The sequence below is a fragment of the Microtus ochrogaster genome, unplaced genomic scaffold, assembly GCF_000317375.1.
Source record: "Microtus ochrogaster isolate Prairie Vole_2 unplaced genomic scaffold, MicOch1.0 UNK21, whole genome shotgun sequence".
NCBI classification, from domain to species: Eukaryota; Metazoa; Chordata; class Mammalia; order Rodentia; family Cricetidae; genus Microtus; species Microtus ochrogaster.
This window is the reverse complement of record NW_004949119.1, coordinates 796,059-819,424: the sequence shown is the minus strand read 5'-3', so window position 1 is coordinate 819,424 and position 23,366 is coordinate 796,059. Positions and strand designations below refer to the sequence as shown.

General features: G+C 45.6%; 1 protein-coding gene across 1 annotated transcript in view; it reads right to left on the bottom strand.

The window, feature by feature from the left end:
• Positions 1-15: 15 nt before the first annotated feature.
• Nid2 (nidogen 2) overlaps positions 16-23,366 on the bottom strand; it is a 63,695-nt gene continuing 40,344 nt past the window's right edge. The window contains exons 9-21 of the mRNA XM_013353986.2: positions 20,788-20,931; positions 19,992-20,120; positions 18,971-19,114; positions 13,457-13,576; positions 12,437-12,670; positions 8,538-8,759; positions 7,841-8,010; positions 5,745-5,874; positions 4,918-5,089; positions 2,803-2,960; positions 1,727-1,850; positions 763-875; positions 16-621 (exon numbers count right to left, since the gene is read on the bottom strand). Coding sequence (XP_013209440.1) covers positions 611-621; positions 763-875; positions 1,727-1,850; positions 2,803-2,960; positions 4,918-5,089; positions 5,745-5,874; positions 7,841-8,010; positions 8,538-8,759; positions 12,437-12,670; positions 13,457-13,576; positions 18,971-19,114; positions 19,992-20,120; positions 20,788-20,931 — 1,871 coding nt within the window. The 3' untranslated portion in view covers positions 16-610. The remainder of the gene's footprint in view (positions 622-762; positions 876-1,726; positions 1,851-2,802; positions 2,961-4,917; positions 5,090-5,744; positions 5,875-7,840; positions 8,011-8,537; positions 8,760-12,436; positions 12,671-13,456; positions 13,577-18,970; positions 19,115-19,991; positions 20,121-20,787; positions 20,932-23,366) is intronic.

Below are 23,366 nucleotides of genomic sequence, written 5' to 3'. Positions count from 1 at the left end.
TTTAGACCATTATAAATCTTTAAAATATTTTATTGGATTTATATAGAAAATTTAAGAACTGCTACATCTTTGGTGTTTTACATGGAATACTTTGAGGAATGCTTCTGTCGAGGCACTTAGGTAGGGGATCAGTTAGCACCTTTAATATAAAGTGAGGACTTCTGCTGGGAAGTATGAGCAGCCTGGGTCATCCTGGTGATCATCATAGTCTGTTACAGGGCTCTCAGACGACTTTAGGAATACATTTTCATAACCGGCCATGTGTTTTTACTTTTCTTGGATTGGTAGAATCCATGGCAAAAATCAGATTTAGTGTCTTAAGCTCTTGCTAGGTCTTTGTTGAATAAATTTGGTCTTTTAAATAAGTGTTTACAAAAAGTTGCTTTAATAAGCAATGACTAAAATTCTTTAAACTTCTGATAACCTTTGTTTTTAAAAAATACAGTAGTAATGATTGAGGTATACTTAGTCTCGCTGCACTAAAAATGCTCATCTTGTGTGCCCAGAGCTCATAACGACCAATTCCTTTTTCACTGCCTTTGCCTTTGTAGTAAATGTTCTTAGGTCAAGAGTCTTGTTGTAAACTTGAAATCCTCCTATACATTTGTGTTCATTTTCTTCCTGCGAGGGAGTGGACAGCAGTGAACGTTTCGTTAGTTAAGCAGCATAGGAAGGCAGTGCTGGCAGAGTTACCATTGCCCTCTCCCATCCCTTCTCCACCCACTGGACGAAGGACATCATGATGTACCCTGATGACCTTACCTGTTGGACAGTAGGGGTAGACTGCAGTGATCCCATAGAGGTGAGACCGCTGCTCGGGGAGATACTCATCGGTAAATTGACCACTGTCTTTATTCACTGATATGACACCATCCCTGGTAAGAGGAGAGGCAGTCAGGGCCAGTCACAAGATAATCTTTTAGTAGGCAACAATTTGCCTACTAAAAGCAAACAATTCAGCTAAATGAGTTTTGGTTCAGTTTGTCTAAAACCAGTGACTCTGGACATAGCTCCTACACCAGTATCCTGGGAACTTCCATGAAATGCAAATGTTGTTTACCCTCCCTGGCCCTTCTAAGTCAAAACCCTGGAACAGCATGCAGAATGTATTTTTTAACATTTTGTAGCCATAAGAGCTGATGGCTACGTCCCAGAGGTCTAAAGTACAGCACTTAAATCTCACGTGAAATAGTAGGGAGGTGAGGAAAAGTGTCAGACATGCAACTTTGTTTTCTTTTCAAGGTCTTCTAAGCTCAGAGCCAAACAGTATTTCTCAGTCTTTAAGATAGACAGTTGATGTTATTTTTCTTATATTTTGTTTTTTCAAGACACGGTTTCTCTGTGTAGCCTTTACTGTCCTGTAGACCAGGCTAGCCAAAGAGATTCACCCGTCTCAGCTTCCTGGTGTTAGGATTAAAGGCATGTACCACCACGCCCATCTTGTTAATGTAATTTTTTTAAAAGGAAAACTTAAACTTTATACCACTTAAAAGTATTCATTCTCTAAGAACAGATTTAAATAAATGCTTCTTTTTAAGTAGTATATTACCAAATATCTTAGACTTATATGCTCCCTGCAAGCATCACTAGTAAACTTCAGGACGATGTGGAAGGATGACTTCAAAAATAGGTGTCTATTTTGAAGGACAGACAGCTCAACAGGACTTCCCAACTAGAGTTGCTGACTGGTAAAACAGCATGCTCTGCTCTCCAGAGTGGGGCTCACCTCCGCCAGTCTGTATGGTAAAAGTGATCTGCATAGCTGACGATGCTGAAGGGGTAATTGAGATGATTTTGGATGACACGCCGTCCGGTTCCATCAGGTAGTGTACATTCCAGTTTCTTGGTTCCTTTTAAGATATTCAAGGGGGAAAATGAGATGCCAGATAGAGTCTTCAAGGAGAACAGAGGCAGAATTTAAAAATGGGGCATTTTACTCCCACTATAGTCCACGTTTGCAACTGTAAATTCATGTCCACTTGGTGCAGCAGAACTCTAGTTCTGAGTAGAGTTTCAAGCCTAAATCCTTTTATGGAAGAAGCAATGCAATCTATTGAAATCTTCCAGTTTCTTCCCAAGAAGAAAGGGGAGGGGGGCATAAATCTACATTTATAGGTTGAAACATAACATCCAGTTTGACCAAAATCCTTACACATATTTGAAAATAGTAGTGGGTAGTTTTATATGGAAACAAGTTCAGTGGAAAAAAAAATTTTCATGTTCCAGATTTCTTATTAAGTCTAAATTTCATATACCTTTTAAAAAACGTAATGTTTAGACAGCTGGATTGTAAAACACCCAGCTGCATATTCTGCAAATTGAAGAACTTATTTTCTTTAGTAGAATGAGATACGGTATCTTTTATTTTCTTTAGTAGAATGAGATACGGTATCTGAGTTTTCCAGTAATGCACAGTATGCCACAATAGACAACCTGGCGTTGATACATTCCTGAAGGAGACCATTCTCTTACAGTACGTGGCAAAGGATCATAGCACACCAAGTGAGAAAAATCTTAGAGTTAAACTGTAATAATGGCCCAGAAGGTAGACCAACCTGAGTTCATGCAAACTTAAAAGTTTTCCAGGTGTTCACAGCAGGGGCAGGGGGCAGGACAGACTTGTTGCAGTCAGGTTCCCCTTTGAACTCCACTGTAAGAATCACTGCACCATGTTCTTTTAAAGCTTACAGATCTGGCAAGTATGTTAGAAATTTATACCAAAAGATCTAAAAGATGGGCAAATCCACAGAGCGCTTGCACTGCTGCGAGGAAGGCCATCATTCTCAACGTCACCAGTATTACCTGCATCTGCCCAGCACAGCAGTTTGGAAAAGGGATCAAAGGTTAACCCATTGGGTAATCCAATATCTTTGTTGATCAGAATTCTTCTGTTTTCTCCATCTAAAGACGATGTTTCAATTTTAGGAGCTTCTCTATTCCAGTCTGTCCAGTACAAGTTGCTGTGGATAAATGTTAAATGGGTAGTTATAAACAGTTGTTCAGGGGTTGAGGTACATAGCTTAGCATATACAAGCCCCTCCCCCCGACAACACCCCAAAAGGACAGCCATGCAGCTTAGGGTATGTAGCAGCCACAGTGGCCACCACTGATCACCACCTCCTGGTTTTCACAGCCTTAATCTTGGTTATCCAAGTTTAGTGTCTTGCTCCTGGCGAACAGTATGGTAGAAGTCATGATATCACGTTCACTATCAGTTTTGTAAAAGTGGCTTCTGTTGGTGCCTTTTCTTGCTTCACAGGGGAAACTAGATACTTTACTGCAAGCTACCCCATGAAGAGCTCCATCAGCCAGCAATGGCATAAGCCTGCCAGCGGTCCACGTGAGAACTTAGACCTTTTCAGCCAAGCCTTGATCATGGCGGCCTGGCCAGTACCTTGGTTGCTGCATCTGGACATTCATTACCAACTTGTGTAGCTTCACCCAGATACCTTATGGTTAATAAATGTCTTGGGCCGCCAAGGCCTTCTGACAACTGCAACTGTGGGGAGTCATTAACTGTCTAGACCCTTGCCTCTCAGACACTTGATGTAGTTGCCCAGAAACCCTTAATTTGTTGAAATCTTAAACTGGATCTTGGGCCTAGAATCCAAAGAAATATATTTGTTAGAGGCATTTGTGTGGTAGAAAATGAGTCCTGTTATAAAGAACTACGTGGGATTTGAGGAATAGAGGGAGAGTTTCTTGGAAAAGTACCCAAGTGTTGAAGGTCCGGGATGCTTAATTGTCCTACACTTGGTTACCAGGACAGAGACACTCCTAACATGGAAAAAATACTTAAACAGTATCTTGTTAAAATCTGCAAAAAGAGCAGAAATACTGAATCTTCCATGAAAGCTATAGATACTAGTCAGTTGAACCTAGAAGAGCATAGCAAAAGGGAGAGAAATGTCAGTCTTCTCTGCTGTGAACATCACTCCTTACGGGTGACAATAAGAGCCAGAGTCCAGTTTCCAGTCCGTGAGAAGGCTGAGATCCAGACAGTGACCAACTAAGCCTCTGAGAAGCTGTGAAGACTTAGTTTTGTGTATTGCACTTTGGTGTCAGGGTGCTTGTCTTTGACATTTTCCTCGGGAATCTAAATCCTGAAGCATAATGACTGAACAAGGTGCTGTTGTTCAATTCCCACCCTTTCAGACTAAGCACCAAGGACTATGAAGAGTGGCCCTAGGAGATGTTTAGTCCTGCAGATAAGGTTCCTTCGTGTGTAAAGTCCAAACCACCTTTGAGGCTTTCTTCACTGCCTTAAAGGGCTTCTCTGTAATTAAGTTTGGTGGAAGATGCACATCAGTAATCCCAGAGATCCCTGCCCAGACCTGTACCACAGGTGACAGAGTAGTTTTCATGGAGAGGGAACATTTTAACCTAGATTGTACACTCCCCATCCAGGAGGGGGAGCAGAGAAACAAAACAAAACACCGCTGTGACCTTAACAAGTCTTTCTCAAAGTCCTGCCTTGTGATCGTCTGATCCAGGCAGTTCCCAGATTCTGCAGAACACTACATTCCAACCTAACACCTTAGCTGGTACTTGCCTGTCACCTTACATCCTGCCTCATACAATGCGAGCTCCTTAAAAACAAAACCAAACCTGTGCTGACCAATGGTGGCCCACACCTTTAATCCCAGCACGGAAGAGGCAAAGACAGATGGATCTCTGTGCATTCAAGGCCATCTGGGCTAGACAGAGTTCCAGGACAGGTAGGACTGTCCTGGAACACAGAGAAACCCCGGCTTCTGCCTTCAAAGATGCCTGATACCTAGCAGCGCCTTAACATATATCCAGTAAATTAGGTATTTGAGTTTTTATTCTGGTCTTGACCTTCCCGTGCCATATATAAGAGCTAGGGGCTCCGAAACAAATCTACAGATGGACTGAGAACAAAGGAAGCCAGCTAACCCTCGGATTGGATCCACAGTGATGGCTCGTGGATTCACCAAATCTGTGTGAAAGAGGACCTTCCGCTCGGAACCATCCAGTCCTGCCCGCTCTATCTTATCCAGGCCACTATCTGTCCAGTACATCCTTCGGCGAACATGGTCGATGGCAAGTCCTTCAGGGCTTATCAGACCTGGAAATCAAAGTGGGGGAGAGCATCAGCAGGGTGTGAAAGGTATAACTAAGGCGCTTATAGAGCCAAAGCATAAAAGAGCCTTGAAGATCCCAAAACAGGCTTGTAGAATTGATCTGTTGCCTTGTCAACTCTACCTGGTGTCTGCTGTACTAGACTTTACCACCCTGGTATCTTCTGTACTAGACCTTACCACCCTGGTGGCTCCTCGCATCCATGGTGCTGGGGACAGGCAATATAAACTGCCAAAACTGCCAGACCTTGGATTCTTTGTTTGTTTGTTTGTTTTTAAATCTTTCAAGATGGGGTTTCTCTGTGTAGCCCTAGCTGTCCTGGATCCAGTCTGATCCTGAACTCACAAAGATCCACCTGCTTCTGCCTCCTGAGTGCTGGGATTAAAGGCGTGAGTCCCTAGCATCCCTGGACTCTTACTGCCACCCACATCTTTTGAGGACAGTTCGCCTTATCTTAGAATCACCTTTCTGTTTCTGCTGTATAAAATCATTTGTTAGCAGAGATGTAAGGCTTGTACAGCTCAAACGTAATAGAACTTAACCTTCCCCTTTGGCTAAAAACAGGAGAAACGAGGAAGAAACACGCCAATGACAGTAAAATAAAATGCATTGCCAAGTGTCCATGGAATGAAGCTGCTGACCTGAGGTAAGGATGGTCTCGGGTTCTGCTCCTGATTCCAGGCTGGCACGGCTGATGGTCCGACCAGCAACATCTGTCCAGTAGACCATCCTCTCCCGGCAGTCATAGTCAATCCCCACCACTATGGAGCCCTTCAGAACCAATCATGACATCAGAGCATTAGGATTCCCTTCAATCCCTAACACTGAATTCATGGCTACACAGCGTTACTCTGAGCAGTCTGTACTGTGGTGGTGCAGGGCGTGGAGCCCAGTGGTTAGACAAGGGAGGTAGTGACTCCTCCCTAAGGTCAAAGCCAGGGAGGGCACTTAACCTCTATGCCTGTTTCCTTCAGTACTTCAAACAGTAATACGTTTATAAAATAGTCTTAATGGCAACTACCATACAGCAAGCTCCTTCAGCACTATTTGAACTGGCTGTAAAAACAGTAATTTCATGAGGAAAACAGCCCTTTCACTATTGAGAGGATCATCTCCTCAAAATACGTCCTTAGTGCTCAATGGTGAAAGATGTCTGGTATTTTCTCAGAGTCTCTCTAAAATCTGACAACACATGCCAACAAAACCTCCTCTGCTGGGTGAATGGACTGAGATCCTCCCCAACCTGAGGTGCAATCACCCCTGCCTCTTAATACAAGCATTCAGCTGTGTGGTACAGAAGAAAGCCTATAATTTTACAGATTAAGGAACTGTGGTCACCCGGCCTTTGGCTAGCATAGCCTCTCCCCTTTCTTCTGAGTCACAGTCTTATTGAAAACCCCAAATCTGGGTTGTTCCTGTTTGAACTTCACACAGGACTTTCCATTTCTAACCCAGATTCCTGCTATGAGAACCCCCAGCAGAGACTGACACAGGCCACGCCTGTCCCCACTTCGTCTAGCAAAGCTTGGCTTGTGCCTGAAGCAGTGGTCACCAGGAGACACTGTATGAAGCAGGATTTGGTGCCTGTAGAAAAGCTGGCATTTATTTGCGGGGGCGGGAGGGGGAATCTAAGGTCTCAGTACTTTTATTTGAAAATCAAAATTAAAAGGCCCTCTATCTGAGGCAAGAGTACACATTCATACAGACAGCAATGAACCCAGGGGCTCATGGGATTCATAAACTAAGCTTCTTGGTATAAAGGTCACATTTTAGGTAAATTGCTCTAAAGTGTGCTTTAATTCATGTCTCCTTCCTCCTTCAGTTTTGCTATAGCCATCTCCACCTGCCCATTAGACATGTTCAGAAACGCAAGCAAGCCATCCAGTATACCTAGAATACAAGATGTTTAGCACGAGGAAACTTCTAAAGCAGATCAAGAGTGGGCATGGAGCCCTGAATCTTAAAAAGAAGAAGAAGAGAAAAAGACAGTGGCTGCTTTTAAGGTTCCTTGGAATGAAACAGCAGTTCATCAACAAAAGTACATATAGTGAACCCTGCCCTGTATGCAGTCTGCTCTGTGCAGTGAAGAAAGGGTCAGAGCAGTTCTCACAGTAAATGGTGATGCCTCCTTCCTCCCCACTGTGAAGGAGAAACCCCTCCTTCCACAAGTAGGTGTTGTGCTAGCTCAAGAAGTAAACTTGTCTTCTAGGGAGGGGTGCAATAGCAGTCACAATGGACATGGAAGAAGGCTAAGAAGTGCATCAAAGTAACAGAAGCCAAACGAAAGGAGACAGGCTGACAAGTGGTCCTGCATGGATTTCCACCCTACTGTCTCAAATGACCACAGGGGTCACCTCCTGCTTTTTAGACTTCCAAGATGTCTATAACCTGAACAGAACCCCCAGGAACTACAATGATCTTCCCATAAACACCCGATGACTCTGAAATTCCTTACTGTCTATCTGAACTTCCATGAGCCCTCAGGTCAAAGCGGCGAGAATGGGCCAGGTATGACTTCCAACAGCTGCACTCCCTTAAGCAGACTGCAGCCCAGAAGCATGCCGGAGTTCCCTGCACTACATTCCTTACCCTGTGGCACTCAGCAGAGGCTTCTGAAAACCACAAAGCACAGCTCCTCACACCAACAACCCCATTAACCTAGCTAACATGCAGGCCCACCCCCATTCCAAGCCCATTTTTCTCATGTAGCCCAGCCCTCTGGAGAAATCCAGTTTACATGCAGTGACAGCAGAGTCCTGGCTGCATCCTTCTGAAGCCTGCTGCCATTGAGAGGCAAGTGGCCAATCTGCTGGCCCTGGGCATAGAGCAGGAAGGTGCCCACAGACGGAGGAGTCACATCAGGGCGGGGTGTGGGTCGGACTATAGGCGGTGTGACAGTAGGGATACCTGTTTGTGGAGACAAGGTGGAGAGAGAAAAAAGTTACTTTTGTACACAAGAACCTTCAAAACTACCCAGTGTTTTCATGGGACAGATATTCTTCAAAGAAATTCTGGTTTCTAGGTGTTTTTCAAAGCTATTTAAATTGCTGACAACACTCAGGACATAAAGACAAAAAAACACTAGTTTCCAAACAAGTAGAGGGTTTCTGTTGTCTTTTTTTGGAGGGCCAAAATCTTCCTGGGGCCCCAGGGTGACATTGCCCCTTTCACACAGGGCTGGGAAGGCAGAATAATTACATGCTGGATTGAGATCAGTTGTTCTTAGAGCAGAAACTGCTCGTGGCAAAGCCAACATTAAATCCAGATTGAGATCCTGAGACATTCTGATGATACATCAACACAGCGTATCAATGAGTGACTTTATTCATCAGACTCGTAACCCTTATCCTCCCTACCCTATCCACCATGGGAAGCAAAAACCTGACTGAAAGCCCCAGGGGCGCAGAGGGAAGACTAAGCCATTCCGTGCTTACATGCAGGCGTGGTGCCTGGTTGTGAGCGTGTGCCCTGCAGTTCTCTGCCGTCCTTGTCCACGCACCAACAGAAGTCACTCTTCCCATGGCACTGTAGGGGTATGAAGTGGCCCAGGTCGTCACACTGGGGTACATACTGGTCATCCCTGGGTGTGCCCCCATAGTGTTCCAGCAGATTTTCCCTCCAGCGCTCACAGACTGTCCGAGGCCTCTGGGTGGGCTCTAAGATGGGGAAAAAACCCTTAGATGGCCAACCAAGATCAGTACAACTTCAGGTCCCAATGCCCGATCTCTTGGCCTTCTTGGACACGCCCCTGGACACTGGGCCAGGGAAGCACACGTGTTCTCAGAAGATCTCTGTGGAAACCAAAAAAGGAATCACCCTGATGTTCCTATCTCCCGAGGCCAGGAGGACTTTCCATGGAGGACCAGTCACTTCAGAAATAACAAGGAGACAAGCTCATCAATATTCCTCACTCAGTCCAGTGGAGATGCACGTGGACCTGCTCTGTGCCCAGGATTCTCTGATGATGACACAACACTGGAGAGACTCTTTGGGGACTCAATGAGGCACATGACACTTAAAAACAATTATTCTTCCCCACTTGTTTCAAGTTCTTGAACCTATTACCACAAGACCCTCTCCAGGCTGGCCTGTGTGTCTAGAAGAAAAGGCTGAAAACCATGCTGTGCTACACGGAGCTCTCAGTTTCACCGGAAAGTTACATGGAGCAAGAGAGACAGGGTGGTGTACACAGCACAGCAGAGGTGACTCTGAGCAATGTGAAGCTGATTCTTGGACTATCCAGTGTCAAGAAAACCATATCACATTGCTGGGAGCTATCTCAAAGCTGACCCTTTTCTCCAAGCTCCAGCCTTCTGCCACAATGCTGTCCTCTTTTCTCCTGCACCCTTTCCCCCAAATCCTCCTCCTGTCCTCAGACTCTTGGTGCACACCATGATTAAAGAAAGCCTGGCTGTTCCCTGTTAGGCGGCTGCCCCAGGACCATGGAGGCTCTCCCCTACACATTCTATCTACAAAGGCTCCACTTGTTGAAATCAGTTGCTCACTGAGCTTGGATTATCCTAAAGGCATTTCTGGTTCTGTCTTAATTCCTGCAACTCAAAGCCTATGGTCTACAGAATCACACAGCCAGTTATCTCCTTGCTATCACCACCTGGATGCACAAACGAACTCTCAGCACAAAAGTAAATGCTGAGCTCCTGTTTTTTCCTAAACTGGCTCCCGTGCCTTTAGGTCCACTAAACAGCAACTACATTTTCTATTGCTCAGACACAATCACCATATTACCTCTTTCTCTCACACATCAAGTAAAAATTGTCTCATCAATTTTACCCTCAAAAGCATTTTGACTAGAGGCAGACACAGTAGTGCATGATTTTAATCCTAGCACCCAGGACACAGGGGCAGGTGGACTTCTGCAAGTTGAAGGCCAGCCTGTTCTACATAGTGAGTTCCAGGACAGCCATCACTACATAGTGAGCCCTGTTTCAAAAACACCCAAACAACAACAAAAACCCATTTTGACTTCTTGTCACTTTTCCTGAGTGTGTCACCCTGGTCACAGACATTTCACACTGAGATCATGGCAACAGTATTCTGGCTGAATTTCCTGTCCCCATCCCCCCCGCCCCAACCAAACCAGTGTACACTCGGTCAGCAGCCACAGTGGCATGTTTAATCCCAGGGGCATCATCTCACACCGGGACCATGGCAACAGCCTTTTATCTGGCTTTTCCGTTTCCATCTTCCCATGCTTTCACACCACCAAACCAGCGTACACTCAGCCAGCAGCTGCTTAAAACCCAGGGCATCTTAGTATATTCTGTTCAAAACCCTCCAGACACTTCAAAGAACAAAGCTGGAGGTATCAAAACAGGCTGCAAGGGCCCTGTCCTCTGAGAAGGTGGGGATATACAAACACGGACCCTCCAATTTCAAGCTCCACAAGTCATCTCAAGACTTCCATCTTGGGAAGTGGCTGCCCCCTCAGGTTGTTACAGCTCTGATCTGCTCAGCCCTAAGTGTTCCAGGACCAAAGAAGGGGCTGCTACTCTCTCAAACATCAACACTGAACATCCCCAAGAGCCACTCTTGTTTCTGGGGACCACACAACATGCCGACGTGTCTGAATGGGTCATGTCAACTGGGTCTCAGATCACTCACAGACGGGCACCTCTTTCATCTCCTACTGCTTTAAGCAACATCTAACCATGGGCTTACTTCTTCCCTGCTTCTGGTTGGTAAGGGTTCAGTCTCAAGTCCAGAGTGCACACATGCTAGCCTCCCTCCCACTGACCTGATTATACAAATGAGATTAGTCAGGATGGCAGGCGGGCCACAGAGTGACAAGAAAGAAGTCTGGGCCATGAGAATTCTGCACAAAAGAACGTGACCCTTATTTTAACATTATTAAAATGTCATTAACATCCCAGCCTGAGTCACTATCCTTAACACATGTTTGTTTTAATCAATTTAATAGAATGCCAAGCCATCCCTCCAAGGCCCCACCTCACCACTGACTTCCAAACAGAGCTGAGGTTTTTGAGAGAAGCCACAGCAGAAACAGGACTTCTCTAAGGCATCTTAGTTTTTAAGATCTGTAGCTTTGTTCATAAGTAATGGGGGTGGGGGGAGTGAAGAGGATCAATGTGGAGCAATCCATTACCAATTTACCTGTGTGAATCTTTCAATTTGTTTATTGAGAATTTTGTACAATGTATTTTGATGGTATTCACCCTCTCTCCCCCAACTCTTCCCAGATTTATGCACTAATTTCTATGTACATATTCTTGGAAACACTAAAGCCCTGGCCATGTTATAGAATCAAAACTGTTGGAAATTGCCCAGCCCTATCTCCCTCACACGTTAAAGGCTGAGATAAGTGATTCTGTAAATTTGTTTTGCCTTGTTTTTGTCTTTTGTTTTGTTTTTCGAGACAGGATTTCTCTGTCCTGTAGCTTTGGAGCCTGTCTTGTAACTTGCTCTGTAGCCCAGGCTGGCTTTGAACTCACAGAGATCTTCCTGTCTCTGCCTTCTGAGTGCTGGGATTAAACGCACACCCCACCACCACCCGGCTGATTTTATAAAAGCTTTTAGGTTTAATTATTTATTTTTAAATAACTTTAGAAGTGGCTCTTTAGATACTAGCTCCCAGATCAGGAAGTATTTGGGCTAAAGCAGCAGCATGCGTTGCCCACTTGTGAATAATTCAGCAAGGGGCTGGAAAGCTGCCCAGGGTAAGATGCCTGCTGCTCACACTGCCAGTGAGACTCTGCCGACCACGCTCCAAAACCTTGGCAGGAAGAAGGCAGATAACAATGGCCATGTTTGCCATGAGCACCTCAGATCGGATGGATGGATTCTATACTTCCTATGAAGGCAGCTGCACAAAGAAGGGTTTCCCATCACCATGCTTGATCGGCTAGAGAGGGATAGGCATCACTGGGTTAAAGGATACTCGGTGGATTGTTCTGAGTTTCATACCTATTTTTTCCTGCTAACATTATCAGTCTTCAGCCTGCCTTTTACAGGAAAGTGGCATGGTTACATACAAAGGAGTAGATAAAATATTACGTTGGCAAAATTCTTTAGCCCTCAAGCCTTTCACAATGTGTCACAGCCTGATGTGAAAATTCAACTTTCAGTCACCTTTCAACAAATGGAATCTAATGCATAAAGGATCCAATGACATTAACACACACATGTGTGTGCCTATATCTTCCAAGTGTTCGTTGGAGGAAAAAAAAAGCTATAAAAACACAGCAGCTAGTCACACCTACGTCTGAGCTGTATTATAAATCATCCCACTGCCGGAGCCACTCTATTTTTGACTCCAGACCCTGGCGTAGTCTTTCTTCGGGGCAAGTGAACTCACCTGATGATGATCCACAGTGAGGAGGGGTGGAGCCAGGTGGAGTCTGGGTGCCAGGGACTTCATGGCCATTCTGGTCCACACACCAACAGAAGCCAGTGCTGCCATGGCACTGCAGTGGCATGAAGTTGCCCTGGTCATCACATTGGGGGATGTAGACTCGTGACCCAGGGTAGGCATGCTGTGCCTGGGCATAGCGCTGTTGGTGTTCGCAGGGCTTCAGGCTTGAAATGGAATCTTCCGGAACCATGGTTGAGTGAGACAAAAGAGAAATAAGAAATAAATTTCTTATTTCACAACCCATTCATACTTAGCAGTTCACATAAAGTCTTCTGTACTGAGAATTTCTTCCCTACAATTGCAAGTTACCATGACATGGAGAAATAGCAAGACACTAAGATTTTAGAGTCTCGAGTTCTTATTTTAGCTTTGCTACCATCTACCTAGTTGTCCCTAATTCCCCCCATTCGCCCTGCACACCCCAGGTGAATATAAATGTAAGCCAGTCCAGTATGCTCCTCAGCCCTTGGGGGCCTATTGCCATCTGGGCAAAATGAAGAATAACCATTGGCATCTGCCCAACATTCTGGAAACTTCAAAGAGGACAAGTTAACTCCATCCATTTTATGGAACCCAGAGTTTAAGTGTGAGAAGCCCAAGTCAATATAGCCACACTGCTATGTGTTGGCCAAGTTCCCCTAACGCATGCACCACAGGGTTGACTACTGGCTCATTGGTGCATGAGGCTCCTACTTAATAAGCCCCTCAATAGTTTAAACAAATGTAGCAAAGCAGATCCCTAGGTGGTGAGTCGGAGCAGCCACAGAGTGAATGGCAGACTCTAACAAGCTTGCACACCAATGAGCAGTGAGTGAACATCAGGAGGCTACTGGAAGAATCCAGAGCTTGGAAAATCCCTCCACCAGGCCCCCAGACCAGCTTCCGTCAAGACAGGGCTAGGAGGACAATAAGCGGGAAGGCGCAGGGAGATCCCTGCGTTTAAGCTGGTCTTCTATCACTTACCGGCTGTGCAGTGAAACCCATCCCCGTGATACCCAGGCTGGCAACGACAAGAGAAGGACCCAGGGGTATTGTAGCAGGTAGCTGCCTCATGACATCTGTTTTCCGCACATTCATCAACATCTGCAGAGGTCAGGGACAGGCGCAGAGAGGTTAGGACAGGAAGGAAGACCATGACTTCATCACAAACAGCTGTGCAACTGCATGGCCCCAGTGCACATGGCTCAACAAGTTACCAACTTTAGAACATCCCTAGAGCTGAGCTAGGAGTAAACATTAACAGAAAGGAAAAAAAAAAGAAAGGAAAAAACACGTACTAGCTAGTTTTAGGTCAACTTGACACAAGCTAGAATTGTCAGAGAGAAAGGAGCTTCAACTGATAAACGGCTTCCATAAGACCATGCTGTGGGGCATTTTCTTTTCTCCCTTTCTCCCTCTCTCCCGCTCTCCCTCTTCCCCTCTCTCCCTCTCTCTGGTTTTTTGAGACAGGGCTTCTCTATAGCTTTGGAGTCTATCCTGGAACTAGGTCTCATAGATCAGGCTTGCCTCAAACTCACAGAGATCTGCCTGCGTCTGCCTCCCCAGTGCTGGGATTAAAGGCGTGCACCACCACTGTCCGGCTTGTGGGGCATTTTCTTAATTAGTGATCAATGGGGGAGGACCCAGCCCATTATGGGCGGTGCCATCCCTGGGCTGGTGGTCCTGGGTTCTAATAAAGCAGGCTGAGCAAAGCCATGGGGAACAAGCCAGTAAGCAACTCCCTCCATAGTCTCTGCATCAGCTCCTGCCTCCAGGAGCCTGCTTGAACCCTGCCCTCGCTAATTCCGATGATGAACTGTTAAATGGAACTCTGAGTGAAATAAACCCTTTCCTCCATTCCTCCACAGGTGGCTTTTGGTCATGGTGTTTCATCACAGCCACAGTAACCGTAACAAAGACAAAAACAAATCCAGGAACATGTGCGTTAATCAATGAAATGAGTGTTCAGAGTAGAAATGTGTGTGCACCCGGAGAAGAATATCCCGCTGTGTGCTTCTGGAGCATCTTTCTGCTACACTGAATCCTAGACACTATTTCCTTTCAACTACTAACCTTTTCATTAATTTTCTGTCAGTGATGTTACAAAGAAAGATAAATATAGGTAACAATAGTTTTTCCATGTTAGTTTGGCACCACTTTCCCCTCTATTCTTGTAGAGATACAGGGATCCGATGAAGCCCCTAACACATTTTCTTTTTAGAAGGACCTCCAATTAGAGATTGTCATACCCAAACTTACTTCTCATTAACTCAAAGAGAAGAATGTTATGAGGACTTCTGAAATAACAGGAACAGCTCAGGCCCCTGCACTCAGCACATGCTTCTCTGAGGAGTTCATACTCAAAATTGCCAATTCCCACAGTTTGAGCAAAAGCCAATTAATGTGCCTTTTTATTTTGCTTATTAAAGTTGGCCCATGCGGTCAAGAGCAAGTCACCTCTTTCCCCACCCCGACACTCAAAAGACCCCCCAAGGAACTTTAGCAGTAGAACTGCTAAAGCTGATGCCAGGGGTGAGGTAAGCTCCAAGACAACAGGAAGTCTTCCAGAGGAAAAATGGGAAAACAAAAGATACAGGTCAGAGCTAGGCTCCACCAAAAACAAAAGGAAACGTGAGTCACAGCCATCATAACAGCCAGAGTTGTTTTTGATGTGTGAGTAGAAGTCATTTGTGACCGAGCAATGGCCGAAGCCTAGAAAAGAAGGAGCTGTGTCCATGGTGCACCCCATGGCAGGCACACAGCAGCTTAGAAAAGTTTATAACCAGGGTTAGACTTGAATGGGCAGGGATCAGAGTGAGACTCCACCAAGCCTTCAAGCAGCCCACATTCTCCAGGGGATCCTCCCCCAGTGTGGCTGTTTTCTGGGTTGTCAGGCCACTGTGCCTCTCACACAGGCATTCTGTTCCCTTGACAGGAATCCCTTATACTCACCTAGTGAGCAGTATGCTTATCCTCTGCATTTGGAGAACACAGTGCCTTTGAGTCCAAAACCCCCTGCATGCTTAATGAAATCAAACTTAATTCCACCCTGAGCGGCTCTCCTGGGCAAGCAGCTGATTTTCTGGTTACCTTCACCTCCCAACACTAAGAAAGGAGCTATTTAAAGAGCATCCTAGATAGCCCCTACAGAACCATCCTCTTTATCCTCTGGGTACCTTCACCTTCCAACACTAAGAAAGGAGCTATTTAAAGAGCATCCTAGAAAGATAGCCACTACAGAACCATCCTCTTCATCTGAGTAGCACATTCTGTCTTTTTAAAGCTCCAGGGCACAGCTAAGTAGGGAGCTGGCTGGGGCTAGAGGAGCTATAAAACTGACTGTGGAGCCAAAGCTGTAAAAGTGAGCACCCAGCCAAACTCACCCCAAAAGTACTTCCAGTGGGGACAGGAACCCCAAGCAAGCAATGGCAAAAAAGGAATTCCCCAAGGTTGACAAACCTCTGGCATTATTAAAGCTGTGACCAAACCCAAAACAACCACTTTCCCCTGCTCCTCTTTGTGGGTGCCATGGTTATGGCAGAGAGGAGCTGTTAGGAATGATCAGTAAGTAGAAAAAAGCCCTGAAAGAATAACACATCACACCTGATGAATCCCGGGACCTTAAACTGGAGAATTGTAGGATCCCAGAATTGTAATCCAATTCGTTCTTGGCGGGCCTTCATGAAAGACAGGCCAGTCAGCAGCTCCAGGGCCTGAGCTCAGAGTTGGCTTCAGCCTCTCCCTCAGGAGCACAAACACCACTGTGGGGTTTGCAGAAGTCAGAGTTCATTTCCCTGGACAGCAAGTGTTCAGACAGAAGATGGGGAAGGACTTTGGTCTCTTCTCAAGGCAGGAACTCTGTTTTTAATCCCCACTGATATGAGGATGCTAATAACAATTGACCAGTGGGAGGCTTGTACAGGGGGTGGCCGGAAGACTGGGGACAGGAAGGCAGAGACAGCAGGACAGCCCCTTGTCACAAAGACAACAGAAAAATGGCAACTCATTCTAGCACAATGGACACCTCTACCATTCATCTACTAAAGTCAAAAACCTGCTAGGAAACCATGTCTGAAACCCTCTGTTTGAAGCTCATGCTTTGGACTTTGAAGTCCCTTCCTGCCCTAATTCTGAATAGAAGCAGCTGGAGGTAAATTCAACTACTGAATGATTGACTTGCTTTCTGACCCAATGATGCCAATTAACCTCTATGCTATCCACAACACTATGCTTTGGTCCATATGCCCTTGCTGTCTCTCTGTTCCCTAACTGTCCAGTCACAAGCAAATGTCTGCTGTTTGTGTCTGTGTGGCATGTGGTGAGCTTCCCTGGAATCTGTACGTGTAATACTAAACATTGTTCTACTCCCACACCCTCTTGTGCATGCTTTACCCCGCGAATCTCTGAGCACACACATCCTGACTCTAATGTCTGCACCATAATGTTTGCCTCCTGAGCAAAGAAGAACAGACCCTCTCTATCCTGGCTCCCTCAGCTCACACTTGAGCTCCTCAAGACAATCTGTTCTTCCTGCAAAGTTACCCAGATTCTCAATGACAGCATGCCTGGGAACTATTTAGCTCACACTATTACAAGACTGAAACCACTCCAGAGGGAAAGTGGAGAAGACTCTTTGTGAACCAAAGCCTAGTGACTCAAACCAGACTGAGAACCCAAATCCAAGTGCAGTTTCCAGGATGGCTGGAGGAAAATCCACAAATCCCCATTTCATCTGATAGGGTAAAAATGTGTGCACCTCAAGATCACACAGTTCGCACAACACAGAGCCTCTTGGCAAGGATCTTTCACTCACAGACATAATGAACACTTGAAGCACCTCTAAATAAGAATGTATACACATAGCTACCATGCTGTAGTTTTATTCTGGTAGCTGCTTTCATGATTAGCATAGACTAACTTGTGTGGAACCTTTAGGAAAATGCCCTCTATCTCAACCCTGGAAGACTACCACACACTACAGGCTGTGGTTATGATAGGGAGTCTCCAGAATGGCTCTCAATGACCCCTGTCTCAGAATAGGCATCAACTCAAAGAGTCCTCTCCTTACAGACATGCTCATAACAAATGCAGTAAAACAGCACTGCAAGCATCTCTGAGATGAGGACTTCCATCTTGCTGGTAGGCTGTAATAAAGCAAGCTGTTTTGTGACTCAGAACAGCCTTGTCTAATGAGAGGCCCACATGACAAGAAACCAAAGGGCACAACATGCTATCATGGAACTGAGACTGCATACAGCAGTTCTTGCACCTGTCCATACTAAGTGGCAAAGGTTTCTGGTGACCCTTGTCTTCAGCCCCACCAGGCATCCTATGGCATCGTATCTACTGAACCATGCCCAGACATCAGACCGACAGGGAGCAGCTGGGCCTTGTGAGGTTATTTAAAGATCAGACCCACACTCAATAGCATGAATGTCTAGGGAACCTGAAGAATGCATCAATAAAAAGGTTATTCAGGGAAGTTATATGAACTTCTACATTGTTTCAGTTATTGTAAAAGGAAACAGTGAGAGAATAAAGAATAGAAAGTATTTGAAATGGAAAAAGCCTGCTTTGGAAATAAAAATGTAAAAGGCAATCTTTTCTCCTTTGCCCCCACATACCTGGGCCTTCTAAGGTAACGTGCTAGGGCAGCCTTGCAACTCCCTGGGACTTCATTACCTAAACAGCATGCTCCTTCACTCCAAACCCCATTTTCCTTCCTGTTGCTGAGAAAAAACACTACGACCAAAAGTAATTTAGGAAAGATTTTATTTCAGAGTTTACACTTCTAGACTACAATCCATCACTGAGGACAGTCATAGATCTTACACAGGAACAGACGCAGACCCTGGAGATGAACGCTGCTGACTGGTTTGCTCTCGGGCTCGCGATTAGCTAGTTAACTTATACAGTCCAGCAGTACATCCCAGAAGACTGGGCCATCCTACATCAATTAGCAACCAAGAAAATGCCCCAAGTGCAAATCTGATCTAGGTGGTTCCTTGACTGAGGTTTTCTCCTCCCAGATAACAGGTTATGACAAGAAGACAGTGTCACATATGGTGACACACCCCACACCCCTAGATTCCTGAGAGGCAAAGGCAGGTGACACACCCCTAGATCCCTGAGAGGCAAAGGCAGGTGACACGCCCCTAGATCCCTGAGAGGCAAAGGCAGGTGACTTTCGGAGTTCCAGGCTAGCCAGGGCTACCCAGACACCAGATTCTGTCTCACCAAGTGTTTTATGAGGGTGGGAGAATGTAGGAAGACACCGTAGCCTGAGTCCCTCCAGTCTACACAAGCTGGCACCACACTCCAGGACCACGGGTGCCACCATTCCAGTGCCAGGGACCACTCTTGGGCTCTTTCTGATTCTAAAGATGCCTGCTTTCTTGGCAACTCCAAGGCTGTGTGAGTAACAGGAGGGGAGAGGCTGTGTGTCTACGAGGATGCACACCCAAAGGGAACAGTCAGGACTTACCCACAGGCACTCACCAGAACACTCATGTCCGGTGCCAACAAAGCCTGGCAGGCAAGCACAGCTGAATGAACTGCCTCCCTGGTGAACACACCGGGCCTGCCCCTCAGGAGCACAGGTGTGACTACCGTCAAGACAAGGATTGGAAGGTGGGGCGATCACTGGAAAAAACAATGAAAGTGTCCCAAGTGCTGGAATGTGTGTGCGTGAGCCTTTCTTTTCCCAGCCCCACCCAAAGACTAACGTCAGCAGCACACCTGAGGATCTTAAGGAATATAGGGGCTCTCAGAATCTCAATCTTGGCAAGAGTCCTATCTTCCTATCTCAAGATTTATATGCGTATTAGAGTTGAAACGTGTTAGTGTGTGCTTGTGCTAAAATATTAGGCATGACAATAAGTCATTAAACAGATTCTGGTTGTAGCTTATAATTCCTCAGAGTACTGTGTACACGCAACAGATATACATAAGCATGTGTGCATGCACACACACACACACACACACACACACACACACACACACACACACACAGAGTTCCTACTAACCATTGCTAGTTTGTCATCTTACTGGAGATTGGATTGTGTAATTCTCTATTATCAGCTAGCTCCATCAGCGGGATAAATTTGGAATTCTAGGTCTTTTCGATCAATTATTCAGCCTGAAGTTAGTGTGTTTTAGAACCCTAGAGGGTATATTTATTTTGAGTGGGGTCTTTGGCCCACTGCTTGAGACAGGCACCTTTCAACATGAATTCTTTATAAAGCTGAGGTGTTACAAGTCACCGTCTGGGTATGTGACAAGGTCAGGAATCCCAACTGAGAACATTCTCCAGTAACTCAATATGATCTAGCTGGGAAAAACCCAGTGGTAACATACCATCAGGACAGGCCTGAACTGAACTGTAGCAGAGGGTTACAGCGTTCAGAAAGACACAGAACAGAGCCTCTGGACAGCAAGTATAGAGACGTAAGGGAATCCCAAAGTAGGGTTCAGCATCTTTCTAGTGGAAGGGAAAGAGACACTTTCCCTTGATACTTACAGACACAAGTGTGCTGGTCATCTGCAAACTCATAGCCACTGCGACACTCGCATCTGTAACTTCCCGGCACGTTGACACACACGGAATTGGGGCCACAGTGATGAAAACCAGTGGCGCATTCATTGACATCTAAGAAAAATGGGGACACAAAAGCACGGATGAAACAGAGGGTTCTGGAAACGGAAGACCTGACAACTCAGTTTTCCCACCACTATGATGCTTCAGAGGAATTAATGGTTAACTGATGGAAACCATGGACATGTGAAATTTTGGGTAAAATTCCAAGTTGCGGTTCATCAGAAATAAGGAAAAACATGTTCAAATCTTTCCAGTTAAGTCATAGTAAGATATTTTTTTCTTTTTCTTTCTTTTTGAGACAGGATTTCTCTGTGTTGTTTTGGTTCCTGTCCTGGAACTAGCTCTTGTAGACCAGGCTGGCCTCAAACTCACAGAGATCCATCTGCCTATCTCCCGAGTGCTGGGATTAAAGGCGTGTGCCCCACCACCACCTGGCCAAGAAGATAATTTTTGGCTACTTCAAGAATTCTATAAAAAGTAAACAATCAATTTTCAAAAGATGATTTCTCTTTATAACTCTAACCCCAAATACCCATCTCCTACCTATCTTCTCAAATTTAGCCAGACTCGGCCTCAGTTTTCATACAACTGTGTCTAGATATACAGAGGTTAAAATCATTGCCTGAAAAAGACCACAAATACTACACATACTTGTCCTCCACAGACTTGGTGCTGGAGAGAGCAAGGCGTACGTGACAGAAACAGACATGTCTCTTACCCACACAGCTCCGTCCGTCTCCCTGGAACCCAGGGGTGCACTCACAGGTGTAGTCTATACCCGCCCCTGGGCGGCACTTGGCTGTCGTGTCACAGGTGTGGCTCCTATCATAGCAAGGGCTCACTGGTGCAGGCGCTGAGTCCACTGTGCACGTACGGGAAACAGCAAAGGGGACAGAGAGAATATGAAGAACAGAAAGGAGACAGGAGTCCTTGCTATGTTAGGCATTCAAAGCTAAGGTGGATTGCTTGCATCTCAAGGTTAATTTCAACAGCTTCCTTGTGCCTACTCTGTAGAGCAGGATTCTGGCTTTCAGTAGGTTTGCCTCCAGGGGAAGAAAGCATCTAGCTTCTCCTTGGATTCTCAGGGTAACTCTGGGCCACACTGCTGCCCCCATAAGAAAAGTGAGCAAGACAAGGGATAAATTACTTGAATACAGGGTCAGCAAGTGTGTTGGCAAAGACTCAACCTCCAAATTTCTGGCTCTGCGTTTGTCAGTCTTCCATTTCAAAGTCACCATTTCTGTGGGTTAAATCTGACTTAACACCGCACAGGGTCAGAATCTCAATTTTAGCAAGATTCCTAGATCAAGAGTTCATATGTGTGTTACAGTTGAGAAGTGCTAGTGTGTTGGTGTTTAAAATATTAGGCACAACAGTAAGTCATCCAAACAGACCTTGGAAAAAGTTTTTATTCCCCCAGATCAATGCATGTACTCGACAGATAGACACATACAGTTTCTACTACCATTGCTATTCCATTGTCTTACTGAAGACTGGAGTGTTCTATCAGAGGGATAAGTTTGGAATCCTAAGTCTATTTTAGAAAAAAAAAATGAAGACTCTATTATAATGTAAATGTGTGTGTGTTCATACATGTGAGAATATGTGCATGCCACGGTGCACTTGTCAGAGGACAGCTTCATGTGCATGCTACGTTGCACTTGTCAGAGGATAGCTTCATGTGCATGCCACGGTGCACTTGTCAGAGGACAGCTTCATGTGCATGCTACGTTGCACTTGTCAGAGGACAGCTTCATGTGCATGCCACGGTGCACTTGTCAGAGGATAGCTTCATGTGCATGCCACGGTGCACTTGTCAGAGGACAGCTTCATGAGTGCGTCCACTCCTTCCACACTTATATGGGTTGCAGGGACTGACCTCTGGTAACTGAGTTTGTGCAGTGTACTGGTTAGTTTTATTAGCCTGACACAGTCCCAGATCATCTGGGAAGGGGGAACCTCAACTGGTAAAATGCCTTCATCAGACTGGCCTACAGGCAAGTCTGCGAGCCTTTTCTTGATTAATGATTGATGAAAGGAGGCCCAACTGACAGTGGGTAGTACCACCCTTGGGCAGGTGGTCCTGGGGTGTACAAGAAAGCAAACTGAGCAGGCCAGGAGGAATAAGCCAGCAAGTGGCACTCCTCTGTGGCCTCTGCTTCAGTTCCTACCCTGACTTCCTTTTACAGACCTATAAAGTGAAGTAAACATTTTCCTCCCCAAATTGCTTTCAGTCATGGTGTTTATCACAGCAATAGAAAGTAAACTGATACATATGACAAACTCCTTTACCCACTGAGTCATCTTGCTGGTCCCCAAAACTTCCTTTGTAAAGATAGAACCAAATAAATAGAAATGGCTTCCCAATGTCTGTCGACATTTATTATATTTTTTGGTCCTGTACCTAGCCTTTAACAACTGAGCCATCTCTCCAGTCCCCTACACTTCCTAATCTTGTGGATCCATCTCTAATAAGTCGTCATTGCCACTTGTTGAGCATCCCCTCCCAGGCAGTGGTCTACATCCAAACCCCACTAAATTCACACAAGGACACGTGCAGACTGCAGACTATAGCAATAGCTATGAAAGCCAAGTAACATACTCAAGGTTATAGTGAGAAGTGGTAGAGTCAGAATGAGATAAAATCCCAAACAACCCCAGGCCAGGGTCCCTTCCACCCACCACTCTGCTGCAGCTGTCACCAGAGGAACCTCATCAAGTTTCTATCTAAGGCAAAGGCACAGACAACAGGGATGAGGTTCAGATGCACAGTGACTCCCAATTCCTCAGTGCAAAATCCAAATAAGATTATTTATATCTGCTGGATTTGCTTTTAAAAATGCAACATGAAATATTTCCAAAGTTAGTGTTTTCACTGGCAGGCCTGGCCATCTCAAGGAATAGTTCCCTCCTTCCTCCTCCACGGGACAGCTCTTTCCCTGCCTGAAGTGTTTGCTTTACCTCAGTCTGTGGAGCTGTTGACTACTACAATATTCCATGCAAAATATAGTAACTGGGGCCTGTACCTCTGAAGTCTGTGTCAGAGCTCTGCCTCGGTGGGCAGGTTATTACACCCCAGTATACGCTAAGTGCAACCAGCTCAATGGTTCTCTCTCTGGTAGACGCCAGAACCCTAGTAGTTACAGACACACCATAGCAGGACCTCTGCCTGCACTTAGCACCAGGATTCCCTGTCACTTCTCTCATTCGTGACTCAGCCACCGTCTACAGATGGAACTTGTTCAAAGTAGTGGCTAGTTGTACCCTGAGTGTTTGTTTCTGCAGCCTGCTTCCGGG